At 36.9% G+C, this 24,425-nt stretch overlaps 2 protein-coding genes across 5 annotated transcripts; one reads left to right on the top strand and one right to left on the bottom strand.

Annotated features, from left to right (window-relative positions):
• The first annotated feature begins 31 nt into the window (after positions 1-31).
• CEBPZ (CCAAT enhancer binding protein zeta) lies at positions 32-19,004 on the top strand. 4 transcript variants are annotated; one of them, XR_013441647.1, is made up of 16 exons: positions 32-187; positions 2,208-3,709; positions 5,548-5,779; positions 6,348-6,528; positions 7,656-7,744; positions 9,729-9,782; positions 10,344-10,446; positions 10,546-10,614; positions 12,005-12,071; positions 13,644-13,744; positions 14,635-14,692; positions 14,976-15,169; positions 15,546-15,644; positions 16,298-16,425; positions 17,854-17,915; positions 17,995-18,013. XR_013441647.1 is itself a non-coding variant. In XM_036070401.2 (16 exons), exons 1-16 carry the CDS (start codon positions 32-34, stop codon positions 18,980-18,982), a joined length of 3,195 nt encoding a protein of 1,064 aa, XP_035926294.1. In that variant the 3' UTR covers positions 18,983-19,004. The 4 variants fall into 4 exon arrangements, 3 of the variants coding, with proteins under 3 accessions (XP_035926294.1, XP_035926295.1, XP_077912312.1); XM_036070401.2 differs by lacking the exon at positions 16,298-16,425 and adding an exon at positions 18,837-19,004 and having other exon boundaries at positions 17,995-18,076; XM_036070402.2 differs by lacking the exons at positions 9,729-9,782; positions 16,298-16,425 and adding an exon at positions 18,837-19,004 and having other exon boundaries at positions 17,995-18,076.
• CEBPZOS (CEBPZ opposite strand) lies at positions 18,631-23,829 on the bottom strand. The gene is made up of 5 exons (XM_036070417.2): positions 23,754-23,829; positions 21,000-21,115; positions 19,658-19,702; positions 19,010-19,094; positions 18,631-18,877 (listed from the first exon to the last, which is right to left on the bottom strand). The coding sequence occupies exons 2-4, from the start codon at positions 21,112-21,114 to the stop codon at positions 19,012-19,014; spliced, it is 243 nt and encodes an 80-aa protein (XP_035926310.1). The 5' UTR covers position 21,115; positions 23,754-23,829; the 3' UTR covers positions 18,631-18,877; positions 19,010-19,011.
• Positions 23,830-24,425: the final 596 nt, after the last annotated feature.

Below are 24,425 nucleotides of genomic sequence, written 5' to 3'. Positions count from 1 at the left end.
CTGCGGGCCGTGTGCGCGTGCTTTGCTGGTCATGGCGGCCGCCAAGAAGCCTTTGGAGTTCCATCCCAAGCGGCCCTGGCGCGGAGAGGAGGCGGTAGAAGATCCGGACGAGGACAACGAGGAGGATAACGATGAAGCCGAGAATGGGTTCTCTCTGGAGGAAGTATTACGGCTCGGAGGCACCAAGGTAATGGCCTCGGACTCGCGGACAAGGGAACAGAGGCGCGAGGAGTGGTCTCCCGAGTGGCCCGGCCACCCCCGGGCGGCAGCGTGGGAGGGCGTTCTGCATCCAGATCCCAGCTTCGAAATGTGCGCTGTGCGCTTCCCGCGCTTCTTTTCCACAGCTTTTTACAAGAGAAGAGTCCTTTGGCATTGAACGTTTTTGCGGTGTGGCCTTTCTTAGGATGTAGGTGACCCTCTCATTTCACTGATCTATAACTGGCACTCCGTCAGGTCGGTGAAGACTGACCTTTTTGGGTCCTGACGTCGTGGCATCAGTGTTCTGAACTTCAGTGCTGTTGGAATGTTAACTTCTGTTCTCACGGAGTATACGCACATGTTTACGCTCTAGAAGCCCTCTGCTCTCGGAATTCACATCCTAATTAAGGGAAAGAATCAGTAACCAAACTTTTGAATATTGTATATCAGATGCTGAGTAGTGCCACGGAGAAGAAGAAGAAAAGATAATCAGTGGGAAGGGCGTAGCAGTTTTAAATGAGGTGATCGGGGAACTCATCATTGAGATGTTTGAGAAGAAAACTAGGAAAGAAAGGAGCCACGCTGTTCTGTGAGCAACAAAAACGTCAGTGTAGCTGAGGCAGAGTGAGGTAAGGGGAGAGTAATAAGAAATGAGCTCAGAGAGGTAAGAATATAGGCCTTTCTCTGAGTTTGATGCAAAACCTTAGAAGATTTGGAGCAAATACGTGATGGAATTTAGCTTACTTTTTTAGCACATGTTTTGTGACTATCGGTGGGGAGACAGGTAGGGGCAAGAGAAATTCAATTTACGGGGCAGATTCACAGTTTGCTCTGTACTTGTGTTGTATTTAATTTTTGAATAGGTAGTATTTCACGTGCTACAAAAAGTTATTTTAAAAAGGAGGAGTACTTGGTGAAAAGTCTTCTTTCCCACTTTTATCTCTAACCATGCGATTACTAGCCAAAGCAAGTATTTTTATGTGTCTTTTATATCTTCAAACACACACGTTATTTTTTACACAAAAGGTAATATGCTGTATAATGTGTATATATTTTTTCTTGCTGTCGTATAGATTCTTCCATATCATTATATAAAGTTGGGTTATTGGTTTTATGCCTGCATAAATCATTGTTTTAATCTAACCAGCCATTTATTGTGGATGTTTAGGTTGTCAATCTTTGCTATTTTAAATAATGCTTCAGTAAATAACCTTTAAAATAGATCTTTTCCCACATTTGTGAACATATATGTAATCTAAATTGATAGAAATGGAACTGCTGGATCAAAGGATGTGTGTCTTGTATTTTGATTTGAAGGTAGCAAGTTGCCCTCCATAGAGGTTGTGCTAGTTTACATTTCCATCAGTCATGTAGGAAAGTGCCTTTTCCTCCTACCATCTCCCCAACACCACCTGTCACAATTTTATCTTTCTCATCTGACAGATTAGAAAATGGATGCATCATGGTGGTTTTAATTTGGATTTTTCTTAATGTCAGTGAAGTTGAGCATCTTTTCACATTTTTAAAAGCCACTTTCCCCTTATGAACCATTTGTTTATATCCTTTGCAGATCTTTCAGTTATCACTTCCTTAACTGATGTGTAGGAACTTTTACATTAAATATTAAGCCCAATTACTCTGATATCAGTTGCCAGTATTTTTTTTCCAATTTATTTGTCTTTTGACTTTTGTATGTTTTTTGTCTGAGAGAATGACAGTTTTACCCATCTTTGCCTTTAAGGGCCTGCATTTAATGTCATTTGGAAAGGTTTTCTCTACTCTGAAATTATTTTAATTATGGTGTGCATTCTTCTATTACAACTTTTTTTTTCACATGTAAATCTTTGATTCATCAAGTATTTACTTGGTTGTAGGGTGGGAGCCCAGACAATACCATGATAATTGAATTTAATTGATTTTTAAACATAATAAATTTCAAATTAACTTTGGAAGTTTTTCTAAACTTTGGATTTGTAATTTATTTTTAACTTTCTTATGTTTTAATGCAGCAAGATTACCTTATGCTGGCTACTTTGGATGAAAATGAGGAACTGGTGGATGGAGGCAAAAAAGGAGCAATCGATGACCTTCAACAAGGTGAATTGGAAGCATTTATTCAAAATCTTAGTTTGGCCAAGTATGCAAAAGCTTTCTTAGTTGAAGAAGATGAACCAGCTGAAAAAGAAAATGCCAGCAAAAAAGAAGCAAGAGTATCTAAAGTAGATAATAAAAAGCAAAATGCAGCAGAAAGTGAAAGGACATCACTCGGTAAGGTGAAAAATAAGAAGAAGCCAGAACAACATTCTGATGAGAACAACAGTGTCACACCAAAAGTTAAGAAAGATAAACAACAGGACATCTTTGAATTTTTTGAGAGACAGACATTGTTACTCAAGCCTGGAGGCAAATGGTATGATCTGGAGTACAGCAATGAATATTCTTTGGAACCCCAGCCTCAGGATGTTGTGTCTAAGTACAAAACCTTGGCTCAGAAATTGTATGAGCATGAAATCAACTTATTCAAAAATAAGACAAATAACCAAAAGGGAGCTTCTTCTACCTGGATGAAGACAATTGTGTCATCAGGGACGCTAGGTGACAGGATGGCAGCCATGATTCTTCTTATTCAGGATGATGCTGTTCACACACTGCAGTTTGTAGAAACTCTTGTGAACCTTGTTAAAAAGAAGGGTAGCAAACAACAGTGCCTCATGGCTTTGGATACTTTCAAAGAATTACTCATTACAGACCTTTTGCCAGACAGTCGGAAGCTACGGATTTTCAGCCAGCATCCCTTCAACAAACTAGAACAGTTGTCCAGTGGCAACAAGGACTCGAGAGATAGAAGGCTGATATTATGGTATTTTGAACACCAGCTGAAACACCTTGTGGCTGAATTTGTGCAGGTCTTAGAAACTTTAAGTCATGATTCATTAGTAGCCACTAAAACTCGAGCTCTTGTTGTAGCTCATGAGCTTCTTTGTAACAAACCTGAGGAAGAAAAGGCTCTTCTTGTGCAGGTGGTAAATAAACTGGGAGATCCTCAGAACAGAATAGCCACCAAAGCCTCCCATCTGTTAGAGACATTGCTTTGTAAACATCCCAATATGAAAGGAGTTGTATGTGGCGAAGTAGAAAGGCTGCTCTTTCGCTCAAATATCAGCTCCAAAGCGCAATATTATGCAGTTTGCTTTTTAAATCAAATGGTCCTTTCCCATGAAGAAAGTGAATTAGCTAATAAGTTAATTACTCTTTATTTTTGTTTTTTCCGGACTTGTATCAAGAAAAAAGATATTGAATCAAAAATGCTTAGTGCCCTTTTAACAGGAGTAAATAGGGCATACCCTTATGCCCAGACTGGTGATGACAAAGTGAGGGAGCAGGTCGACACGCTCTTTAAAGTGTTGCATGCTGTGAATTTTAACACCAGCGTACAGGCTTTAATGTTGCTTTTCCAAGTAATGAATTCTCAGCAGACGATATCAGATCGATACTATGCAGCATTATATAGGTAAGTACATTCCATTTCAATAGGTGAATGAGGAATAACATGATTTAATAATGTGATTTAATACACAGCACTTACTGTGCCCCTCTATGGGGCAAGAAACTTAGAAAACTGGATTTTAGGCCCCCCTCAGCAACTTGCTAATCACCAACTTTGAGTAAGTCACTAATCTTTGTTTTCCTCTTGGAAAACGATGTTAAATATTTTGCATACATTATTTTATTTTTTGTATTGAGAACTTGCTAAAATACAGAAAAATACCCTCCCCCAAAACATCCATATCCTACCACCTAATATTTCAACCTTAACATTCTGCTATATCTGTTTTAAATCTTTCGAATATTAAAAAATTAGAACTGCAGATATAATTGAAGTTTCCTTCAGTCCCTTCCCCCTCACTCACATCCTCAGTCCTATATTTCCTCCCCCTGTCCTTCACACAGCCATTTAGTAATTCATTCAACAGCAATTTTTTGAATGCCATCTATATGCTGGACATTTCCAGGTGCTTTGGATATAGCACTGAACAAAATTCCCACCCCTAGAGTTGCTTACACTCATATTGAGGAAAACAGATGGTAAACAAGAAAGTCTGTTAGGGACGGTTAGGGTTGCATTTTTGGAATTTTTTTAATTGGGATTAAGATTTTGTTCATTGAATTTTGCTGTTGTCCCGACATACTTATTGAGGGATGATATTTTGAACAGTGTGTAAACACTTTGGAACTGTTTAAGTATACCAACAAGCTATATATTCCTTTAATTCACTTTAATAATTTTACATAACATATATCTTGTGAGAAATATAATGTACTGAGTAATATCTTGAACTTAAGCCACAGTGCCTGGATTTGAGTCCCAGCCATTAGTTTGCTGTGTAACTTTGGACAAATTACTGAATCCTCTTTAAAGCCCTATTGGTAAACACGATTAATCCCATTTTACTGTGGCCCAGTTTGTCTATAAAATGAAGAGGAGTGCACCTATCCTGTAGGGTTATTGTTACAATTATAAAACTTCCCAAGGTTACATAGCTAAAAAATGAGAAAACTGGGACTTTACTGAGTTCATGTGTATGTTAACCCATAAATAAAATCTTTAAAAAAAAAAAAAAATACTGAATAATATAAGATATCTCAATATCACCAGAATTATGGAAGTAACAAATGGGGGAAAGTGGGTATGCAGAGCAATATGAAAATGCTTCACAGGGTCAGATATTTCCATTTCTAATATTAATGGAAAAAAGTTAATAGAAATGCTTAGAATAAGAAGTAATATTGCACATGAGCATATACAGAGGATTGTGTTAATTCTGGATATTCTAATGTCTGGAGGGCAAGAGCAGTTGGAGCATCTCTAGGATTTAGCAGCTAGGATAAAGAGAAAATTTTAAAATTATCATGTTCAATTTTCTACTCTACGTGTGTTCGTTAGAATCATGTGGAGGCCTCTGGTCCCCCAGCTAGGGGGTAGTGATACAAGGATAAGAACACTGGTCTAGTCCACGGCTTTCATAGGTCAGCTTTCATTATCTGGTTTTGGATTAGCCTTTCGTGTGAGGTTCTGTATCTGTATAAAAATTATGCTGTTATCCTAGAGAATGAAAAACCCCTTAGAAAAGAGAAAACACACAAAAAATGTCTTTCTCCTGTTGATATTCCCACCCTCCCCCAACATCATTCTTTCTGTTTTGGTCATTGACTTCCATTTTACGTCTTAGGTCTCTTGATCTAAAATAAACAGGAAGGTTATCCCTAAGATGAGGTTAGCAGTTGCCTCTACTACTGGTTGTAGAGATATTTTATGAATAAACATTTGATCTTGTTTTTGTTTTATAGGAAGATGTTGGATCCAGGATTGATGATGTGTTCTAAGCAAGCTATGTTTCTTAATCTTATCTACAAATCTTTGAAAGCTGACATCGTGTTGCGCAGGGTGAAGGCTTTTGTGAAGAGGTTACTCCAAGTTACTTGTGAACAGATGCCACCATTCATATGTGGAGCTTTATACCTTGTGTCTGAGATCCTTAAAGCAAAACCAGGTTTAAGAAGTCAACTAGACGATCATCCGGTATATCTTACAACTGCTTTTTAAATCGAGTGGGTTCTGAAATATATTGGTATTTTTCTTCTTAGCTTCAATGACAGTAACTTACTTAGTTCTCTGGAGCATGAACATGTGTGAGTCCTGGAGTTGGACAGACCTGAATTTTAGTCCCAGCTGTACAGTTTTCCTGGGTGGGCATGTTGCTTGATCCCTTTACTCATTGTAAACTGTACTATACTAAACCGTAATTGTATGAGGTAGTTACAGTTACAGAGCTAGTGGATCTCTTAAACCTGTTTCCTCAGTTGTGAAATGGACATAGTAGCACCTACTTAATAGGGTTATTTATAACACATCAGAAATTTGAGGGCTGAATGTTTTCATGTAAAAAAGTCCCAAAGTCTCAGGGAATTGTGGCTCAACTTAATTCTCTTACATTTAGAAAAAAGAATATGGTGTCTCATAAATTTGATTGATGGAATTTTCATGTTTTACCATTATAGCAATAAGAGGGTCATCTTCAAAACTCCCTCACATAACTGAATACAGACTTCCAGTTGATTAATGCAGATTTATTAAACCATTGTTTTAGGAGTCTGATGAAGAAAATTTTATCGACATAGGAGATGATGAAGACATAGAAAAATTCACTGATGCAGATAAAGAAACAGATACAGTAAAAAAAGCTGAGACAGAAGAAACTGTGTCTGACAGTCCTAAGAAAACAAAAAAATCAGAGTCTGCTTCTTGGGTGCACTTTGATAACTTGAAAGGTGAGTTTCTTAAATCTTTAAATTGTTCTCTTGAACTTTTAAACAGGAATTGGATTCTCCTTTGATCTTTTTTTTTTTAAAGATTTAAATTTTTTTTTTTAAGTAATATGCACCCAATGTGGGGCTTGTACTCACAACCCCAAGATCAAAAGTTGCATGCTCTACCGACTGAGCCAGCCAGGGGCCCCCTGCTTTGATCTTAATAGAAATTAACACTATACCATTTTAGAAATCCTCTGTATTCTTTTTTTGTTAAGTAGAGCTTTTATAACCAGATATATTCAGGAACTTAGAAGTAAATTTTTTTTTTTTAGAAGTAAATTTTTAATATAGTGAATCACTTGTCTACTTATTAATAATACTACAGATAGTAACACATTTTAAAGTAATTTTGATCTTAGAAATTAAAGCAGATACCTTTTGGAAATGCAACCTCTTCATTTGAGCTGTAAAGAAAAGCACACTAAACCTTGGGGATCAAGAAATGTGCCAGATGCATTTCTTGAAACTTGTCGTGGAACTCTTGGTCAACTTATTTCATTTCCCCAAACTTCAGTTTGCCTGTGAAGTATAAAAGAGAAGTGTGGAAGCAACCAGGAAAGTGTTTAAAAGAATCCATCAATTTCCCTGAAGGCTAAACTGAGAATAATCCTTTAGAAGGATGATGAACATGTGCATTGTGAAGTAGACAGTTTGTTGTAATGTGTTCTGAAAGTTCTTTGAAGATAACATAAAACTTGTTCCAAGTGAGAATTATTCCTGGACCTAATTTAATAACAAATATTCAGTGCACTTAAAGTTCCAAAAGAATTTAGACCTATTTAATCTTCAGGCTAGTTGCCATTTTAACCCTTCTAACCCAGTTGACCCAGATTTGGGCACCTTTTGCTGCCCGGTTTATTCAGTAGCAAATGCTATCCTGGGGACCATATCTAATTCTTGTTGGGGCTTGGGATGTTTAATCTGGGTAGGATACCTGGCTAACTAAGAATGTTGAAAATTATAATTCTATTACATATGCATACATATTATAGTTATTGGTGACAACATTAATGGTGGTGGTTTTAGTGAACTCTTGGGCTAGGAATAAAGCATTTGAGAATTAGTTTTTTTGTTGTTGTTCTTAGGTGGCAAACAGTTAAACACATACGATCCATTCAGTAGAAACCCTTTGTTCTGTGGAGCTGAAAATACAAGTCTTTGGGAACTCAAAAAGGTAAAGTAATTTTATTAGTGCTTTATATTTGCCCTCATGGATTTAACAGCTTGAAGTTTCCATTTGGCTCGTAAATGATCAATATAGTTTAGTTTAGACATTAGTTAATTGGCATAAGGGAGCAATTTGAAGCATGTCACCCAGCCAGCTGTAATGCTTTATAACCTGTATTTCTGTAGCCTCTGATAAACATTAAATTTACACATTTATACATTTCTACATTCACATGTAGCAAATCTTAAATAATGTGGATGCAAAATCAGGATGTTGTACATGGCTATAAATAAATTTTGCTTTTTGTAGGTAAATTACTGCATATAATGGCTCTGTAAAATGGGTAAATTTTGCTTTATGCATTAGATCTCCCTGAGAAGTTTTGTGATGATAGAACTATTTGCAAATAAAATAACTTTTTAAATGCATTAGAGGAACCCATATTTCCAGTAAACTTTCTATGGTATCTTTGGAAAAGCAAGTAAGTGTCTTACCTCACAGACTCCTGTGGGCCCCTTGACACCTTTTCAGTGAGTCTGCAAGGTCACAGCTACTTTCGTAGTGCTACCAAGGCACGTTACTTGCCTTTGTCACTCTGTTAACAGTGGCACTGATGATACTAAAGAAATGCTGGCTAAAACTGCTAGTGCCTCAGCGCAGATAAGGGTAGGAGCCATTATATTCTTCACCGCCATGGACCTTCAGGGAAAAAAGCCAGTATCACATAAGAATGATGAAACAGGAAAAATTAGTGATTATCTTGACCCTAAAGTACATGTCTTTTTCATAGTCTGTGTACATATACAGAAGGAATTCATAACATACTTCTGCTGCATACCTAAGTATGAGGTTGTCTCGTGTCTTGGGAAAAGTACTTGTGTAGTTTGTTGTAAACTCGGCTGCCTTTTTCATAAAAGACTGGTTGATAGACTGGTTATTCAGATTTGGTATTTGGGAGACATTTTCTTGAGTGAATGAAGTGAATCTGTTATTTCAAGCAAAACTGCTGACAATATTTGCTGTCAGTGATAAAATTCAAGCTTTTAACCAAATTAAAAGCTTAGAAATCTTGTAAACACTACCTTGAACTGGACACTTTCTCAATATGTAAAAACTTCTCTGATAAAATCAGTGGTGATACTAACAATGTGATTTTTGTGATAATGTAACCAACATATGGAAGAACTACATAACTTACTGAATCAGTATTTTCCAAATGACTAAATGCACAGTGTTACAAAGTCATGGTTAAAAGATCTATTCAAAGTAGACTGATTAATTTTAAGTAGCAAGTACCAAAAGCTGATTGATACGGTTTCAAATTCCATATTGCAACTAATCTTCAGTTTGGGTGTAGTATCAAAGATAATCCACAATTATGTGAAAGGTTATCAGTTAACCCTCCTATTTCCAACTATATATCTGTGTGAGGCAAGATTGTCTTCATATACTTCCAACTAAAAAATGACATGGAATACAGAAGCACGTATGAGAATCCACTGTCTTCTATTAAGCCAGACATTAAATAGATTTACAAAACTGAAATAATCCTACTCTTCACTAATGCTTATTTGTTCTGAAAAAGTTACTTTTCATAAAACATTTATATTAATATATAATAGGCTCATTGTTATTTTAAATTGACTATAAATGTTTCAGAATTTCCTATTGTGGGCGCCTGGCTGGCTCAGTCGGAAGAGCATGCGAATCTTGCCCATGCGGTCATGAGTTTAAGCCCCATGGTAGGTGTAGAGATTACTTAAATAGAAACTTAAAATTTCTGTTGTAGTTTCTAATAAGGTAAATATCAATAGATATATCCCACTTAAACTAAGGAAGCTCTTGAAGTCCTTGACTTTTAAATGTATAAAACACTCCTGAGACCAAAATTTTGAGAATCACTCTTCTCTAATGTATTGGCTTAAGTTTCAATTCTTTGGATCTACAACTGTAGTAAGAGATGACTTTCCTCACCTTTTTTTTTTTTAAGCTATCTGAGCATTTTCATCCCTCTGTGGCCCTTTTTGCAAAGACTATCCTTGAGGTAAGTCTAATATTCTAAAGTCAAGAAATAAGAAAAAGTAATCTAGTTTTAGATAATCAATAATTGGTCATAACAGTGTTTTCTGTCCACAACATAGAATCATAAACATGTTCTGCTGTTGGAAAGGACCAATGACTTGTTTAATACAGTACGGCAAGTAATTCTTCCCACTGTGTGGTGAATAGAAATACAGGATATTAGAAAATTGCAACAGTTATTTATTACATTCTGGTTTTTCTCCTGAAGAAAGACTGCCCTCCCCTTTCCCATTTGCTGTGTTGGCCACATCAGTGTTTGGTTCCTGGTTAATAGATGACCTACAGTATTACTGTTGTTTACCTCTTCATAAAATCAAAAGTGTATCATAAAATATGTATTTATGTGTATGACTCTGTTTAAATCTTCAAGTAAAGAGGGATGAGATGGATATTTGAAGGGTCATTTATGGCATATATGTGCCTTTGATGCATTGTAGGTGTTTTGTTTGTTTTTTTTCTTATCTGGATGCATATATATAATTTGCGTTAAGTTCTTAATCCTCCCACCCCCTCCACCTTTCAGGGAAACTCTATTCAGTATTCAGGGGACCCACTCCAAGATTTCACATTAATGAGATTCTTAGATCGATTTGTATACAGAAATCCAAAGCCACATAAAGGCAAAGGTATGCTTCTATTTAAGTATTTGGTTTTCACTGTTGACATTTAATAAATAAGCATACAACTAGGTTTTATATTACACTCTCTTGATTTTTACATTTCAGAAAACACAGATAGCGTTGTGATGCAGCCAAAAAGAAAACATTTTATGAAGGATATTCGTAGTCTTCCTGGTAAGTATAAAGCCTAGACGGTTGAAACTGACAAGAATAGTACAAGTCAATAACATAAATTGTATTATTCTTTGCTCCATTTTACCAGAATAAATCTAAGCACCAGAGACATTATCCATCTTTTGTTCCCAAAAATGTGTATGCATTCTTAAGTTTACTATGTCTTACTGGGTCTTTTATTTTTTTAACTTTATTACAGAAAATTTCAAACATATCCAAAATAAATATACAGATAGTATAACAACTCCCCTGTAAGTATAACCCAGCTTCAACAATTAGCAACATTTTGCCATTTTTGTATCATCTATAGCTCTGTTAGTGACCCCCCCCATATATATTACTATCTTTTACAGTTAAAGACCATCTTTCTTTTTTTTTTTTTGAGAGGGAGTGTGTGAGCAGGGGGAGGGGCAGGGGGAAGGGCAGAGGGAGAGAATCTCAAGCAGATTCCCTGCTGAGCAGGGAGCCTGATGAAGGGCTTGATCCCACGATCCTGAGATCACAACCTGAGCCGAAACCCAAGAGTCAGATGCTCAACCAACTGAGCCACCCAGACACCCCTATAGTTAAAGACCATCTTAAGCTCTCTAATATGGGTTCAGCAGAAAACCCACAACTAGTTTTTGTCACAGAGCATCATTTTAAATTAGTTGATAACTTTTTATGGGTACTGCGTACCCATCTTGTATATCTGACTCTTGTTTCTATATTCAGAGCAAACATTTCTTTATATAATAAATCACAGCTCCTTTTCATTCAGAGACTAGGGTTAATTTGTACTTTATTAATCATTTAATTTCCAACTGATTTATTTCACAGAGGTCCAGAGATGTAAATGGACTCCCCCAAAGTAATAGAGTTAGAACTTAGAAGCCAAATCCAGTTTTAATCAAGATGAGTTAGAAATTTTTATCGTGAAGAGAGAAAACTAATATTCTTGTAGTTCGTTGGTCTTGTTCCTTAATTTTCATCAATATTAAGTAAAATTGTGGATAATTCTGTTTAACTTTACTTCCTGTTCCAGAATGGCAGGAGTTACTGCTTTTTTCCCAAGATGATGAAAAGTTTAAAGTGATTATTAAGAGAACTCTTTCTCTTAAAATTGGGGTCCTGGATACAGTTGGAGGACAATGAAAACCATGTTCTTTCACTGTGATGCATGCACTGATGGCTACGTATGTCATTGTAGCCAATGAACAGTTTCAAATGTTTGGTCTTCTGCACTCAGACTTTCCCAGAGATTGTCCTTTGCACTAGAAGATCCCTTCTGTCCACATTCCTTACATTTTAAGACTTTAGAATTATAGGTATGCTGTATGTAGTCTTACGAGCTTGAATAACATAAAAAGGATTACTTTAATAAAAATATTTTCTTAATCTATTTTCTTAGTGAACAGTAAGGAGTTCCTTGCAAAAGAAGAAAGCCAAATACCAGTGGATGAACTATTTTTCTACAGGTAATACACTTAATGCAGTTTCTTTTGGAGAACTATTAAAATTTAAATTTTTAGAAAAAAAGATTATAAATTTTTTAGATTCCATAAAATGCTTCATTAACATAGGTCTGTCTTGAAAAGATCTAAAGATATGTCAGTTGGGGTGCCTGGGTGGCTCAGTTGGTTAAGGGGCTGCCTTCAGCTCAGGTCATAATCTCAGGGTCCTGGGATTGAGCCCCACATTGGGCTCCCTGCTCACTGGAGAGTCTGCTTCTCCTCCTCCCTTTGCCCATTGCCCCCTCTCCCCCCCACCACCCCGCTTGTGCTCACTTGCTCTCTCTCAAATAAATAAAGCTTTAAAAAAAATGTGTCCTCTCATTTTTTTGCAAAAGGAATTTATAAATCATTCCATTTGCTAATCTTAACATATCTAAGTGAAACTTAAAACAAGTAAATTTGTGGGTATTTTTAATAATGTAGCTTAAATTTTATGACTCTTGACTTTGTAAAACCTAATATTTAATTTCTTACTTTTTGTAATATAGTAATTGTACAGACTTTAAATCTGTTATCAGTCTAACATAATGATAAGCAACTCATGAGTAATTTGTCCAAAATACGACTCTAGGCAGAATTAGCAAAATTCACTGTGCTGTTACATAGAGAAGTCCTAAACTTAATAGTATTCTTATTGTTATCTGATTGGTTAATTCTGTTTGATTTGGGTTTTTTTTTTTTAAATATTTTGTGTGAAGAATTTTGAGGGTATGATCCCATCTGCAGAATGCTAAGTTTCACTCTACCCTAGTATTAGAATGGATCTAACTGATAAAATACTGTGATTAGATGTTATCTAGAGCCACATTTTGTCTTATTTCTAACACATCATTAGTGTTGACACTAAACCTTTTACTATGTCATTTAATTAAGATGAGTTGAGGTGTTTTTATGAAAAACTAAATCCTAAATCTTTGAAATTTATTTTACTTCATGTTCAGAAGTTGCTATTTTAATTCAAAACTCTTGTTTATAATAAATACAAATTTTAGTCATTTATATCCAACTATTTTTACACTTGTGTCACTGGTCATAGGTGCTTTGATTATAGCAAAGTGGGCCCTTTAATACAATTATCAAGTAAGGGCACCTGGGTGGCTCAGTCAGTTGAGTGTCTTCCTCTTGGTTTCTGCTCAAGTCATAATCTTCGGGTTGTAAGATTGAGCCCTGCGTCAGGTTCCATACTCAGCAAGGAGTTTGCTGAAGATTCTCTCTCTCCCTCTACCCCCCCCACCTCATGCACGCACATGCACGCATGCTGTCTCTCTTAAGAAATAAAATCTTAAAAAATAGGGCGCCTGGGTGGCTCAGTTGTTAAGCATCTGCCTTCGGCTCAGGTCATGATCCCAGGGTCCTGGGATCGAGTCCCACATCGGGCTTCCTGCTCTGCGGGAAGCCTGCTTCTCCCTCTCCCACTCCCCCTGCTTGTGTTCCTGCTCTCGCTATGTCTCTCTCTGTCAAATAAATAAATCAAATCTTTAAAAAAAAAAATCTTAAAAAATAAATAATCAAATATATAACATGCATTTTTTTCAGGTATTATAAAAAAGTTGCAATTGTTAAAGAGAAACAAAAACGGAATGCAGATGAAGAAAGTATAGAAGATGTGGATGATGAGGAGTTTGAAAAGATGATTGGTAATTTGTTTTTGTTGACTGTTTAATTTGTAAAATAATCTTTCTATTTACTTATAGAACCATGGAATATTAGTGGTAGGGGTGATCTTAGTTTTAGAAAATCATTTAGCTAAGAATACCATGCACATGACAATGGAGGATTAAAAAATATTTTGGTGGCATATGGTAGGTCACCCTCACTTGCTCCAGAGATTTAGGATTATGCATGGGCAGTTCGTGGGAAAAATAAATTTGTATTTACGTGGCATATATTCATTCTGAAGGAGTATACTCATCCAATCTCTTACAGAAGAGAAACCATTTTTATTGTTCCTAATTTTCTTGCACTATTGGTAGCAGTAGTCTGCTGTTTCATCTGTTTCCTCTGTGATCCACACAGCTACAAAAATTTTAATCTATATTTAGGCTGAAACAAAAAAGGGGAAATTAGAAAAGTGGGGTTTCTTTGCTTTTTTTGCACATTGTAGTATTTCCAACACTGATAAGTTTTGGAGGTGGGAAGAGTGTTCACCCTACATTTGCAAATGTTGGATAACCTTATGGATAAACCTTAAGGCAACTTTAAGAAGGCAGATTAAAGGATGCTAAAAATAAGCACTTAAAAGGATTGCAATTGCTAAATACCATTTTGATATTTACCCTCTTTCCATCAAAGAGTTGTAGAAAGAAACAAATTAACTGGAATCCATTTTAGTTTGGGGATTTAATTAAGGTCAGTATATTCACAGGTTTATGTAGATTAATAAAACATACCAGTAGTCCGATTATGTCATTTTGGTGTTTACTTATCATAAACAGCAGAATGACTATGTTAATTCGTTCAGATAGAAGACTTGTCAACTTTGTTATTCCTTGCTATATCTGACAATTTGTATATTATTCTCTGACAGACACATTTGAAGATGATAATTGTTTCACCTCTGGAAAGGATGACCTTGATTTTGCTGGGTAAAAAAACAGTCTTGTTTTTTAAAAAACTATTTTCTCAGCATTTCCCAAATTGTTTTCCTCAGAACAGAATACAGGACTCTGATGTGTAGTAGAAATTTATTGAAATAAGCTTGGGAAATGGATATAGTACTTTCATTTTAGACCTTTATAACACATGTTAGTATATTAAATTGAGGTTCTAGGCTGTCTGTAACCTTGTTAGTAGCCTAGTATTAGGCTAATCACCAAAAAACACTTTAGAAAACAATGTTCTCTACTACACGTTGTTGTTTTTCTTCAGCAACATGAAAAAGAAAAAAAAAGGTGCTAAGGGAGACCCAGAAGATGAAGACTCAGAAGGCAGTGATGATGACCTTGATAACTTGGATGATGATGAAGTTTCTTTAGGAAGTATGAATGAAGAATTTACTGAAATTGATGAAGATGGAGGAACATTCATGGACGTGTTGGATGATGAAAGTGAAGGCATTCCAAGTAAGCATTTTTAAAATACGAGGCAAAAAGTGTATTTTCCTTTTTTCCTCAGTGTAGGCTAGTTTTCCTGTTGAAGCATTTCTTAAATATTACTTTGTATTCAAATTAATAATCAGGTTGGCTAGAAATTTAAATAGGACCTTTTCCCCCCACTTATTTGGAACTGAAAGAGGTTGATTTTTGAGCTTCTGTTTTAATCAACAGTTGGGCTCTTTGCACAATACCTGTTGAGCTGTTAAGTTACCCTTTTTTTGTTGTTGTTAGAATAGTAATTATTTCTCAAAGTTAATCAAAATATTCATCATTTATCTTAGCCCTGTAGCAGTTCTGTTGTTTTTAAATTGCTTAATAGCATGTTTTTGTTTTTGTTTGGCAGGGGAAATAGAACTTGATGATGAAGTCAGCTCTAAAATCGGGACAAAGAGAAGCAAGAGAAAAGGTGCAAATGATTTTGACTTTGCTGGATCATTTCAAGGTAAGAAAATGTCTTTTAAACCTAAGCAGTGGCTGTGTAAAAGTTACTAATTATCATTTTGGGAAATTCTCTAAATTGGTTAGTATAATTTCATTTTTACTTTTATAATGGATAACAACAGTTTCTTTTTTTAATATGTGAAAGTTGTTTCCCACATTATTTTTTCCTCATAACTTCCTTTCTCTCATTTAACTATCTCTAGATCATCTTTAAAGTATTGTAAGAGATTATCCTTTTAATGTTAACACTTGTAAGATGCTAATAAAAGAAAAAGGTACTATATCAGGTGACATTTTTAACTTTTTTGATAAAAATGTAGAAAGCATTGTAAGTATTTTATTCCTGAAACCTGTGATAAATTCACAGGCTTGCTTTTTTTTCATGCTTTGAAAGTCTCTCGTTTATACCTGCAAAACTTACAAGCTCTTTCAAATACAACGATAGGCCTCTTAGATGATTTACCTGATACATAAATTATAACATGTTATCTTTCAGATTCTGTCTTCCACTGAGTGATGTACGGTCACACTTTAATAGTAGCATATTCTCAAATATAAGATAGTTTTCCCTAAAATCATCTCCAAAAAGAAATGTTGCTTTATTCTTAAGTCCTACTGAGCCTGTCATATTAAAAGATGCTGTTTCGGTTTCAGAAGACAGTAGCCTGAAAGGTGTCAGGTCTCAGCTGACAGTAGTTTGGGATGCAGATTAAAGGATACCTGACAGAACTGATTAAAACAAAAGGAGGCCACGGAATTTCCAACACTGATAAGTTTTGGAGGTGGGAAGAGTGTTCACCCTACATTTGCAAATGTTGGATAGCCTTATCGATAAACCTTAACGCAACTTTAAGAAGGCAGTAACCGTGCTTACTAGTTAATGTTACAGTTATATACCTGTAAGATGAACGAAAACTGAAAAAAACCTTTCCAGGTGCTATACAAATGGGAATTTTAGCTTAAGAGAAAATATTCCACAATAGCATCATATGCAGTTCCTGAATAATAGACACAAAATTTAAAATGAAAGGCTCTAGAAACTATTTATCAAAAGTGGCTCTGGTAGCCATGCAAAGGCTTTACATGATTGTTCGTAGCAGCAGTTATTAATAGCCAAAAAGTGGGAACAGCCCAAAAATCAGACGTTCACTGATGGATAATGGAATATTATTTAGCAATAAAATGGAATAAGATTCTGATACATGCTGTAAGATGGATGAGCTTCAGAAATGTTATGCTAAGTGAAAGAAGCCAGATACAGAAGACCACATATCATATGATCCTGCTTACATGAACTAGCCAGAAAAGGCAAAGCCCTCTTGGGGCGAGGGCACATGACTGCAGATGGGCACCAGGGGTCTTTTGGAGTTGATGGAAATGTTCTAAAATTGCAATGTGATGATAGTTGAACAACTAAGTTTACTAAAACACTGAATTATACCCTTAAAAACACCTGAATTTTATGATGAATTTTACTCCCTACTAAAGATGTTTTTAAAAAATGGCCCTAGTAGATGCAAAGAATTTGAATAACACTGTTCCAGGAAAAGTGAAAATGGATAAAAGTAGTGTTTTTAGTTAATATATTTTTAGATAACGTGATTTTAAATGTGTGAATTAAAATATAATAAATATTAAAAATAGATGTTTTAGTTTCTTTTGAAATGTTTATATGTTCAGAATTACAGGTTCAGGAGAACCACTTTGATAAATATAAACAAAATTTCATTTATAACATAATAAACATACTTTCCATCAATTTCTTCACAGTTAGACCAAAGAATAAAACCTCTGACTTAAATAGAATATAGTTTGCCTTAAGGATTCCAAAATTCAACCATGGTCGACTTTGTAGTCAGTCTTGCCTGATACTGTGGAAAACGGTTAAACCTTGATCAGTGGCCAAATCTGAAAGTTAGGAAGACACTGGTGTCATCTCGACAATTTTATTAGGGTACTAACTCTTAAATAAATTATTTGTCTTTAAATGCCAGCTACTTAATGGTGCTAGAAGATAATTATAATTCTGTATTTTAACCCAAATGCAACCTTTTTGTAACAAAACCATGTTGAAAGATTGTTGAATCACTGTTGTACACCTGAAACTAACATTGTGTGTCAACTATACTCCGATTAAAAAAAAAAGTGTATTTTTCCAAAATCATTGGAAATGATTACAATTTAATAATCTAGGCTTATACTTTTTTTAGGACCAAGAAAAAAAAAGAAAGGAAATTTCAGTGACTCCAACCTATTTATATCTGCTGAGGAGGTAAGACTAAAAAACTGCTTTAAGAAGTTACTTATTCCACATTATTTTGAGTTTTCTAATAAATGTATCTCTGTTTAAGTTTGGCCACCTATTGGATGAAAATATGGGATCCAAGTTTGATAACATTGGCATGAATGCCATGGCTAACAAAGATAATGCAAGTAAGTAACTTGAATTTTTTTTTAAGATTGATTTATTTATTGGGGGGGGGGTGGCACAGAGGGAGAGAGAATCCCAACAGATTCCCTGCTGAGCACAGAGCCAGGGGCAGGGCTCCATCCCACAATCTTGAGGTCATGACCTGAACTTAAATCAAGAGTCAGACAGAACCGACTGAGCCACCCAGGCACCCCAAGTAACTTGAATTTTTCAGAGGTTTTTAAATGGCCTTAACTTAGAACTTCTGAAGATGTAAATATTTTTTGGAGGACCATTTTAGTAAGGATGAATAAAATAGTTCCTTATAACCTGGAAGGAATGGCTTTTTCATCTGTTTTGGGAGCATGTAGAGGATTAAAAAGCATTTAGACTACAGCAATAAAGACTGTAGTTTTTATATTAAACAGTTACTTTAGTTTTTTTAGGGAGGCAGGCTGTTTTTATATAATGTGAGTTTGTAAGTACTTTATAGACATTTTAATTCTGATACTGACAGTTACTGGCTTCTCTTCTTTTGCCAGTGAAAGTGTTCAGGGGAAATAAAATCTTCAGAGCATTTGTTCCTTTCTTCTCCTAGTCTTTTATTTGTTAAACAGTAGTCTTTAATAATAAATGCTAAAGGAAAGCAACAAACAAAAGCAGGGGATTTGCATAGGGGATGGGAAATGACTGTGAGCCATGGCAGACCAGAAGTTCCTGTTTTGTTCTGTGGGGCCAGGAGTCTGCAGTGTGGTGTGCTCATCTTTCTTCTCCCCCACAAAGGTCTCAAACAGCTTAGATGGGAGGCTGAACGTGATGACTGGCTACACAACAGAGATGTGAAAAGTATCATCAAGAAAAAGAAAAATTTCAAAAAGAGGCCAAAAACCACTCAAAAAATTAAAAAGCAAAGAAAAGGAGTTTTCTAAATAAATTATAAATTAAATTGTACTTACTCCTAATTTTTGCTATTCAACCATTTTTCTTGATCTTGCTGTCTGACTCCATACATTCCAGACTGTTCAATGGATTTGTAATAAACTATAAATAAATATAGCTGTCATTTATAAAATCATGTAAAAGTGTTAAAATTATATTGAGAGAAATCAAACCTCTTTTCCTTATTTCTACATGGTAAAATGAAAAAGATAATAGATACATATTTCATGTATAAGCCCTCTGGCATCTGTACTAATCATTGTAATGAACACTATTAAGCATTACTTTATACCAGATTATTGTACTAAGTGATTAATAATGTCATCTTTTTTAATCGTTACAACTCATAAGGGGGGCATTATTACCGCTACTGGACAGAGAAAGAAACAGCTCCAAGAAATTAGCAAGCCAGAGGTCACGAAGTTTTAAGCTGTGGTTTGTCACCACCACCTCAGATGTTTCATTCCAAAGTTTTTAACCACTGGTAACTACTCATCTCCAAAACAGAATTTTCGCCACCCTGTGTTCTCAGAAAGAGCTAAAATAGGGATAAACAGTAATTTTTCTTGGAAATTGACATCACAAAGTAAAAAGTCCTTTAACCCTTAATTGGTCATAAATTACTTATTTTAAACTTACTTTATACTTTTAAGAAAAAAACCTACCTTCCAAGATGAAGGGAAATTTCTTGCTCATTGTTTGCCTGAAATCTGATGAAAAAAAGAAGTCTTAAAATTAGACATGACTAGACATTCATTGTATTAAAACATGGAGCTATAATTTAGTGCTAGCTTTAGGGTCTATGAGCTAGGGATCCTACAGATGAGAAATGTGTGTTAAGGTCCTTCTGGTAATCAGGAACTCTCCTGCACAGGGTGTAAGTTGCACTTGCCTTGCCTGTTGCCCCCCATAGTTATTTTGGAGTTTTTAAAATTTGGCCTGTATATATGATGTAATTTATTGAGAAAAGTAAGTTTTCAGTGTTAATGTGTAACTCCCTTATGTAACTATGAAGTTTTGAGATCAACTTCAAAAACCAGGTAGAGTCTTACTTCTAACTCCGTAGCAAGGTAAAATGGAATCCGTAAAAACAACAGTTTTACAGATCCCATTTTACCTTGTTACAGAATTAGAAACTTGAATTTGCTTTTATATATTGTTTGGATGTTTTCTTTTATACCCTTACACTTGAGAAGTGACTTTGTGAGCATCCAGTAGCATCCTGGGGCACAGTGTTCCAGTGAAAAACCTTAAGAGGATAAATGACAAGTCTCAAAGATGGCCACCACGCCCAGGACTACTATTACCAGCTCCAGGGAAAGAGAAAACAGCCCTTCCTCATTTTAAAAGTTGAGGGCTCTAATATAAGATTTCCCTCCAGAATGTATCACAGCACTCTCAGTGACAGTGGCATGGGAAAGGTTTTAAGTGCCCAGTTACTGATAACAGAGGAGGAACTCTGATAGCCTTTGAAACTGGTTACTTGACAACTCCCTCTGCCACCACTACTCAGTCTACCAAACAATGAGGTATAAGCAGCAGGCTGAATTTCTTTACCTGTGTTCCCAAATTAAGCCAGACCAGATACTTGCTCTATGCCCCAGATGAGTAAAATCCACTGAAGTGTGAAACATTTTCCCTAGTCTACAAACAACATTATTTAGGGAGAAGAGTCATTAAGTCCACAATAATTAACACCAAGTTTCTTCTTGTGTCCATAAAAATGCCTAATATATATATATTATTAACATATAATGTATTATTTGTTTCAGGCGTACAGGTCTGTGATTCATCAGTCTTACACAATACACAGCGCTCACCACAACACATACCCTCCCCAATGTCCATCACACAGCCACCCCATCCCCCCGACCCCCCTCCCCTCCAGCAACCCAAAATGCCTAATATATTGAGGAAGCAATTTCTCTAAAAATGCTGTTTAGTAACTCAATGCATTAGCAAACTGCACACCCCTCTAGAAAACATTAACTTCTGAATTAGGATTACCTTGGCTTGTGTTCATCTTATTAAACAAAAAATAAGCTCCAAAAACGCCCAAGAGTTCAACTACTAAAACTCCTTTAAAGATCTTCTTTGCCACTGGTTCCATAGTGCGGGCCATCCTAAGTTCAACAATAACAAATACATGTAAACCTGAATGAGCAGACACAAACTTAATACCACTTCCACAAAAAAAAACTCCAATTCATTCTCACAGTCGGAATGATCTAGGGATAAAACCCTGAAGTTACTGTATGCTTATTTGTATTTGATATGTCCCACATTCCTAGTTTTCAATCTCTACCCCACAGAATGAACTAAAGACACCACTGGATAAAGCACAAAACGGAGATGAAACTGAAAAAAAGCACTGTAAAAAAGAACAATTTATGGAATTGAGATTTTTTAATTGCCTAAGAATATAGAATATTGATAGGGTAAATCATTTTTTTTTTTAGCCAAACTAGGAATTAAGATATGATCTAACAGTCACCATATGTGAAAGCTCTTTGTAAGTACCTACAAAGGTAAGGTTATTTTATAAGTGGTTTTATATGTTCCATAGCTGGAGGTTTTCATTTATTTATACAACATATATTGAACTATGTTCCACAGCCCAAGCATTTTATACAAAGTTGAGCAACAAACCAACTTGTTCCTGAGGAGCTGCTATTCTAACAGTAGTTTCAAACTACTTACATCACCCAAAAGACTTGTTAAAAATGCACATTCCTGGGCCTCAACCTGCAGTTCCCCAGTCCTGTCGTTCCCCTAGATTCTGATTCAGCAAATCTAGGGTTACCATCCCAGTAATCTGCACATTTGCAAGCAACTCCAAATGGCTTCTATACGAGAGGCCCTGGACCACATTAGGAGAAAAACTGACCACCATCACCCAGTAAGTGGAAAATTAGACTTTAGATCTTAATTCTCCTCCTTTAACTAAAACAAAAGCTAATCAAAAAAAGGGTTTGGGTCTTCATTCTCTTTCTCCCAACGTAAAAGCTAAACAAGGGAAAGGGCTATATAATAAGCTTAAAAAAAATAGCATATATGACTCTTACTGAATATATGAAATGTAAATGCAAGTTTTTCTCTGCCTCCCTATAACCCCAACAACAGGAGAAACCAGTCCTTCTTAATCTCAGGATTTTGATACTGTCCAGTGTATGCTCTTTGTCGTACTGTTCTCTGCCTCTTTGCAGAGAGGGTAAGATCTATAATACTCTACAATCCCAGCTCTCTGCTCACTGCCATTCCCTCTTGACTCCTTTTCACAATGCCTCAGAGTGGGGTAATTAAATACTTTTGTAGGATTATCCTATTAATCTCTTTACCAGGTGTCCCTTCCCTCCAAAATTCCCTTCCCTCGTTTTGATAATGCGATCACCCTGGGGACTAAAAGATTAAAACTTTATTATTATCTAAAAAAAAAAAAAAAAATGAAGCAGAGGAAGTTAAGAACCTAAGTATAACCAACAGGCAGTTGAGTGGGTGGGAATGGAGAACTGTTTTGCTGTTTACAATGCTGTACCTGACAGGAAGTAAGTCACGATCAGTACCGGGACCTCTCAGGGTAATTTTTAATGTGCAATGGGTGAAAAAATGTTTTTAATTAAAAATAAAGCCTGCCTGCAGCAATATCCGCAGTAAAAGGAATCCAAGTAAAATTTGGTTTTGTTTTGTTGGGAGAAGGTGAGGTTAAGAGTTCAAAAAATAAAGTACAAATAACACTGCTACAGCATTTACCTTTTAAAAAAATATATATACACATTTTACATTACAAGTCGCTCAGCTTCAGGCAAGGTGTTTATAACGACTACTAAAGCCTAGTTGATAAAGACCACCAAACGCATACCCGTCCACGACAAAGTTGGCTTACTAGCCGGCAGAGAAAGAACAAGATTAGACGAGATTTTGGAGAAGGACGGAATTTAGGTGAAATTTAAAATAAAGCAGTGCTCGAAGCACCTGGGTGGCTCAGTCGGTGGAACCACGGAATCTTGATCTCAGGGTCCTAAGGTCAAGCCCCGCATTGGACATGAATCCTAATTAAAATAAATGAGTAAAATAAAATAAAGCAGTCCTCGAATGGGCTCGAAGAAAAGCAGCGCTGTGTGTCATGGGGTTCACATCACACTGGGCTGAGAAGCTGATTCAGGGTGCACAAGCTTAAAACAAAGGTGCAATGTTGCGTCCGAAAACGCCTCATCTGTGCACTACAGTTGGAAATCGACACGGCTCAGCATCGCAGGCAAAATGATTTAACCAACAGCAAGGTCTCTCGCACTTTAGACGGAGAACAAGGTTTCTCAGCATCCCTGGGTTTAATTAGCTAAAGCGCTTTTTCCAGGTTCCCACGGTCCAGAACCAAGGCACCAGCGAGGCTTCCGAGAGCTGCCTCAGGCTGGCTACCCACGATCCTCAGGCCGTCGCGGCTCCCCACCCCCCGGGTCTCCGGTGCACCCCGGCGGCCCCCCGCGCCCTCCCGCCTGCCCGGGCTCCCCGGACGCTCCCGCCCGGCCCGCGGCCAACTCGCGCGGGCAACGCAGGCCGCACCGCCCGGCCGCGGCGACAAGGTCGCCGAGCGACCCGGAAACACTCGGGCCTGTCCCGCGCCCTCCCGCCGAATGGATATAGTGACACCCAACTTCCCTCCGTATGATCCCAGAACTTTAGCGAGGCCCCCACAAAACGGCCCCACTCCGCTCTGTGGAGAGCCCACGTCAGGACGCCCAACTAGAGGCCCTGCTCTCTTACCTGAGGGGCTAACACGCACGACTGCGCGTGCGCAGGGTTTGGCATAGCCCCGCCCCTCATGGCGTTGGCCCCGCCCCACACCGAATTACCTTTTATCGTGCTCTTCTTACTGAGAGCAGATCCAGACTGCGGGCTATGTCCGTTAATTTATTTAATCCTCACAAAAACCCTATGTCCTAATAGGTGCTATGAGTGTCTCATTTTACAGAGAAGGAAAGAGTTTTACCCCGCCTACAATCACAGAGCTAACAAGAGACAAAATTGGATTTGAACTTAAGACACTGACTCGAAAAACCTGTGCTCAATTATTTTCTACACTCTGCAACCCAAAGTGTGATAGTCTCCAAGAATCAGCAATATGGTCATCACCTGGGAGCTTGTTAGAAATGCAGACCTGTTTCAGTAGGCAGGCGTAACTAACGTGCCCCAACCGTAACCCTGGAATGCAAATGCCCAAATCCCCAGTTCATTAAAGTCCTGTTCATCCTCCTCTAAGTCTCCAGCACCCCTCCCAAAGGCTCCTTTGGGAGGCTGTACATTCCCCAGTGTGACCCTGATTTGCTAACTCCAGCAGAGGGATGCAAGTGACCAGAAAGAAGTTCCCTTGCTTCATCATGCCCAAGGCACGGAAGTTGACCAAAGTCCCAGTCCTCTGTAGTGGTCATAAGAGCA

Source organism: Halichoerus grypus, chromosome 10 (assembly GCF_964656455.1).
Source record: "Halichoerus grypus chromosome 10, mHalGry1.hap1.1, whole genome shotgun sequence".
NCBI classification, from domain to species: Eukaryota; Metazoa; Chordata; class Mammalia; order Carnivora; family Phocidae; genus Halichoerus; species Halichoerus grypus.
This window is presented reverse-complemented; position numbering and strand designations above follow the sequence as displayed.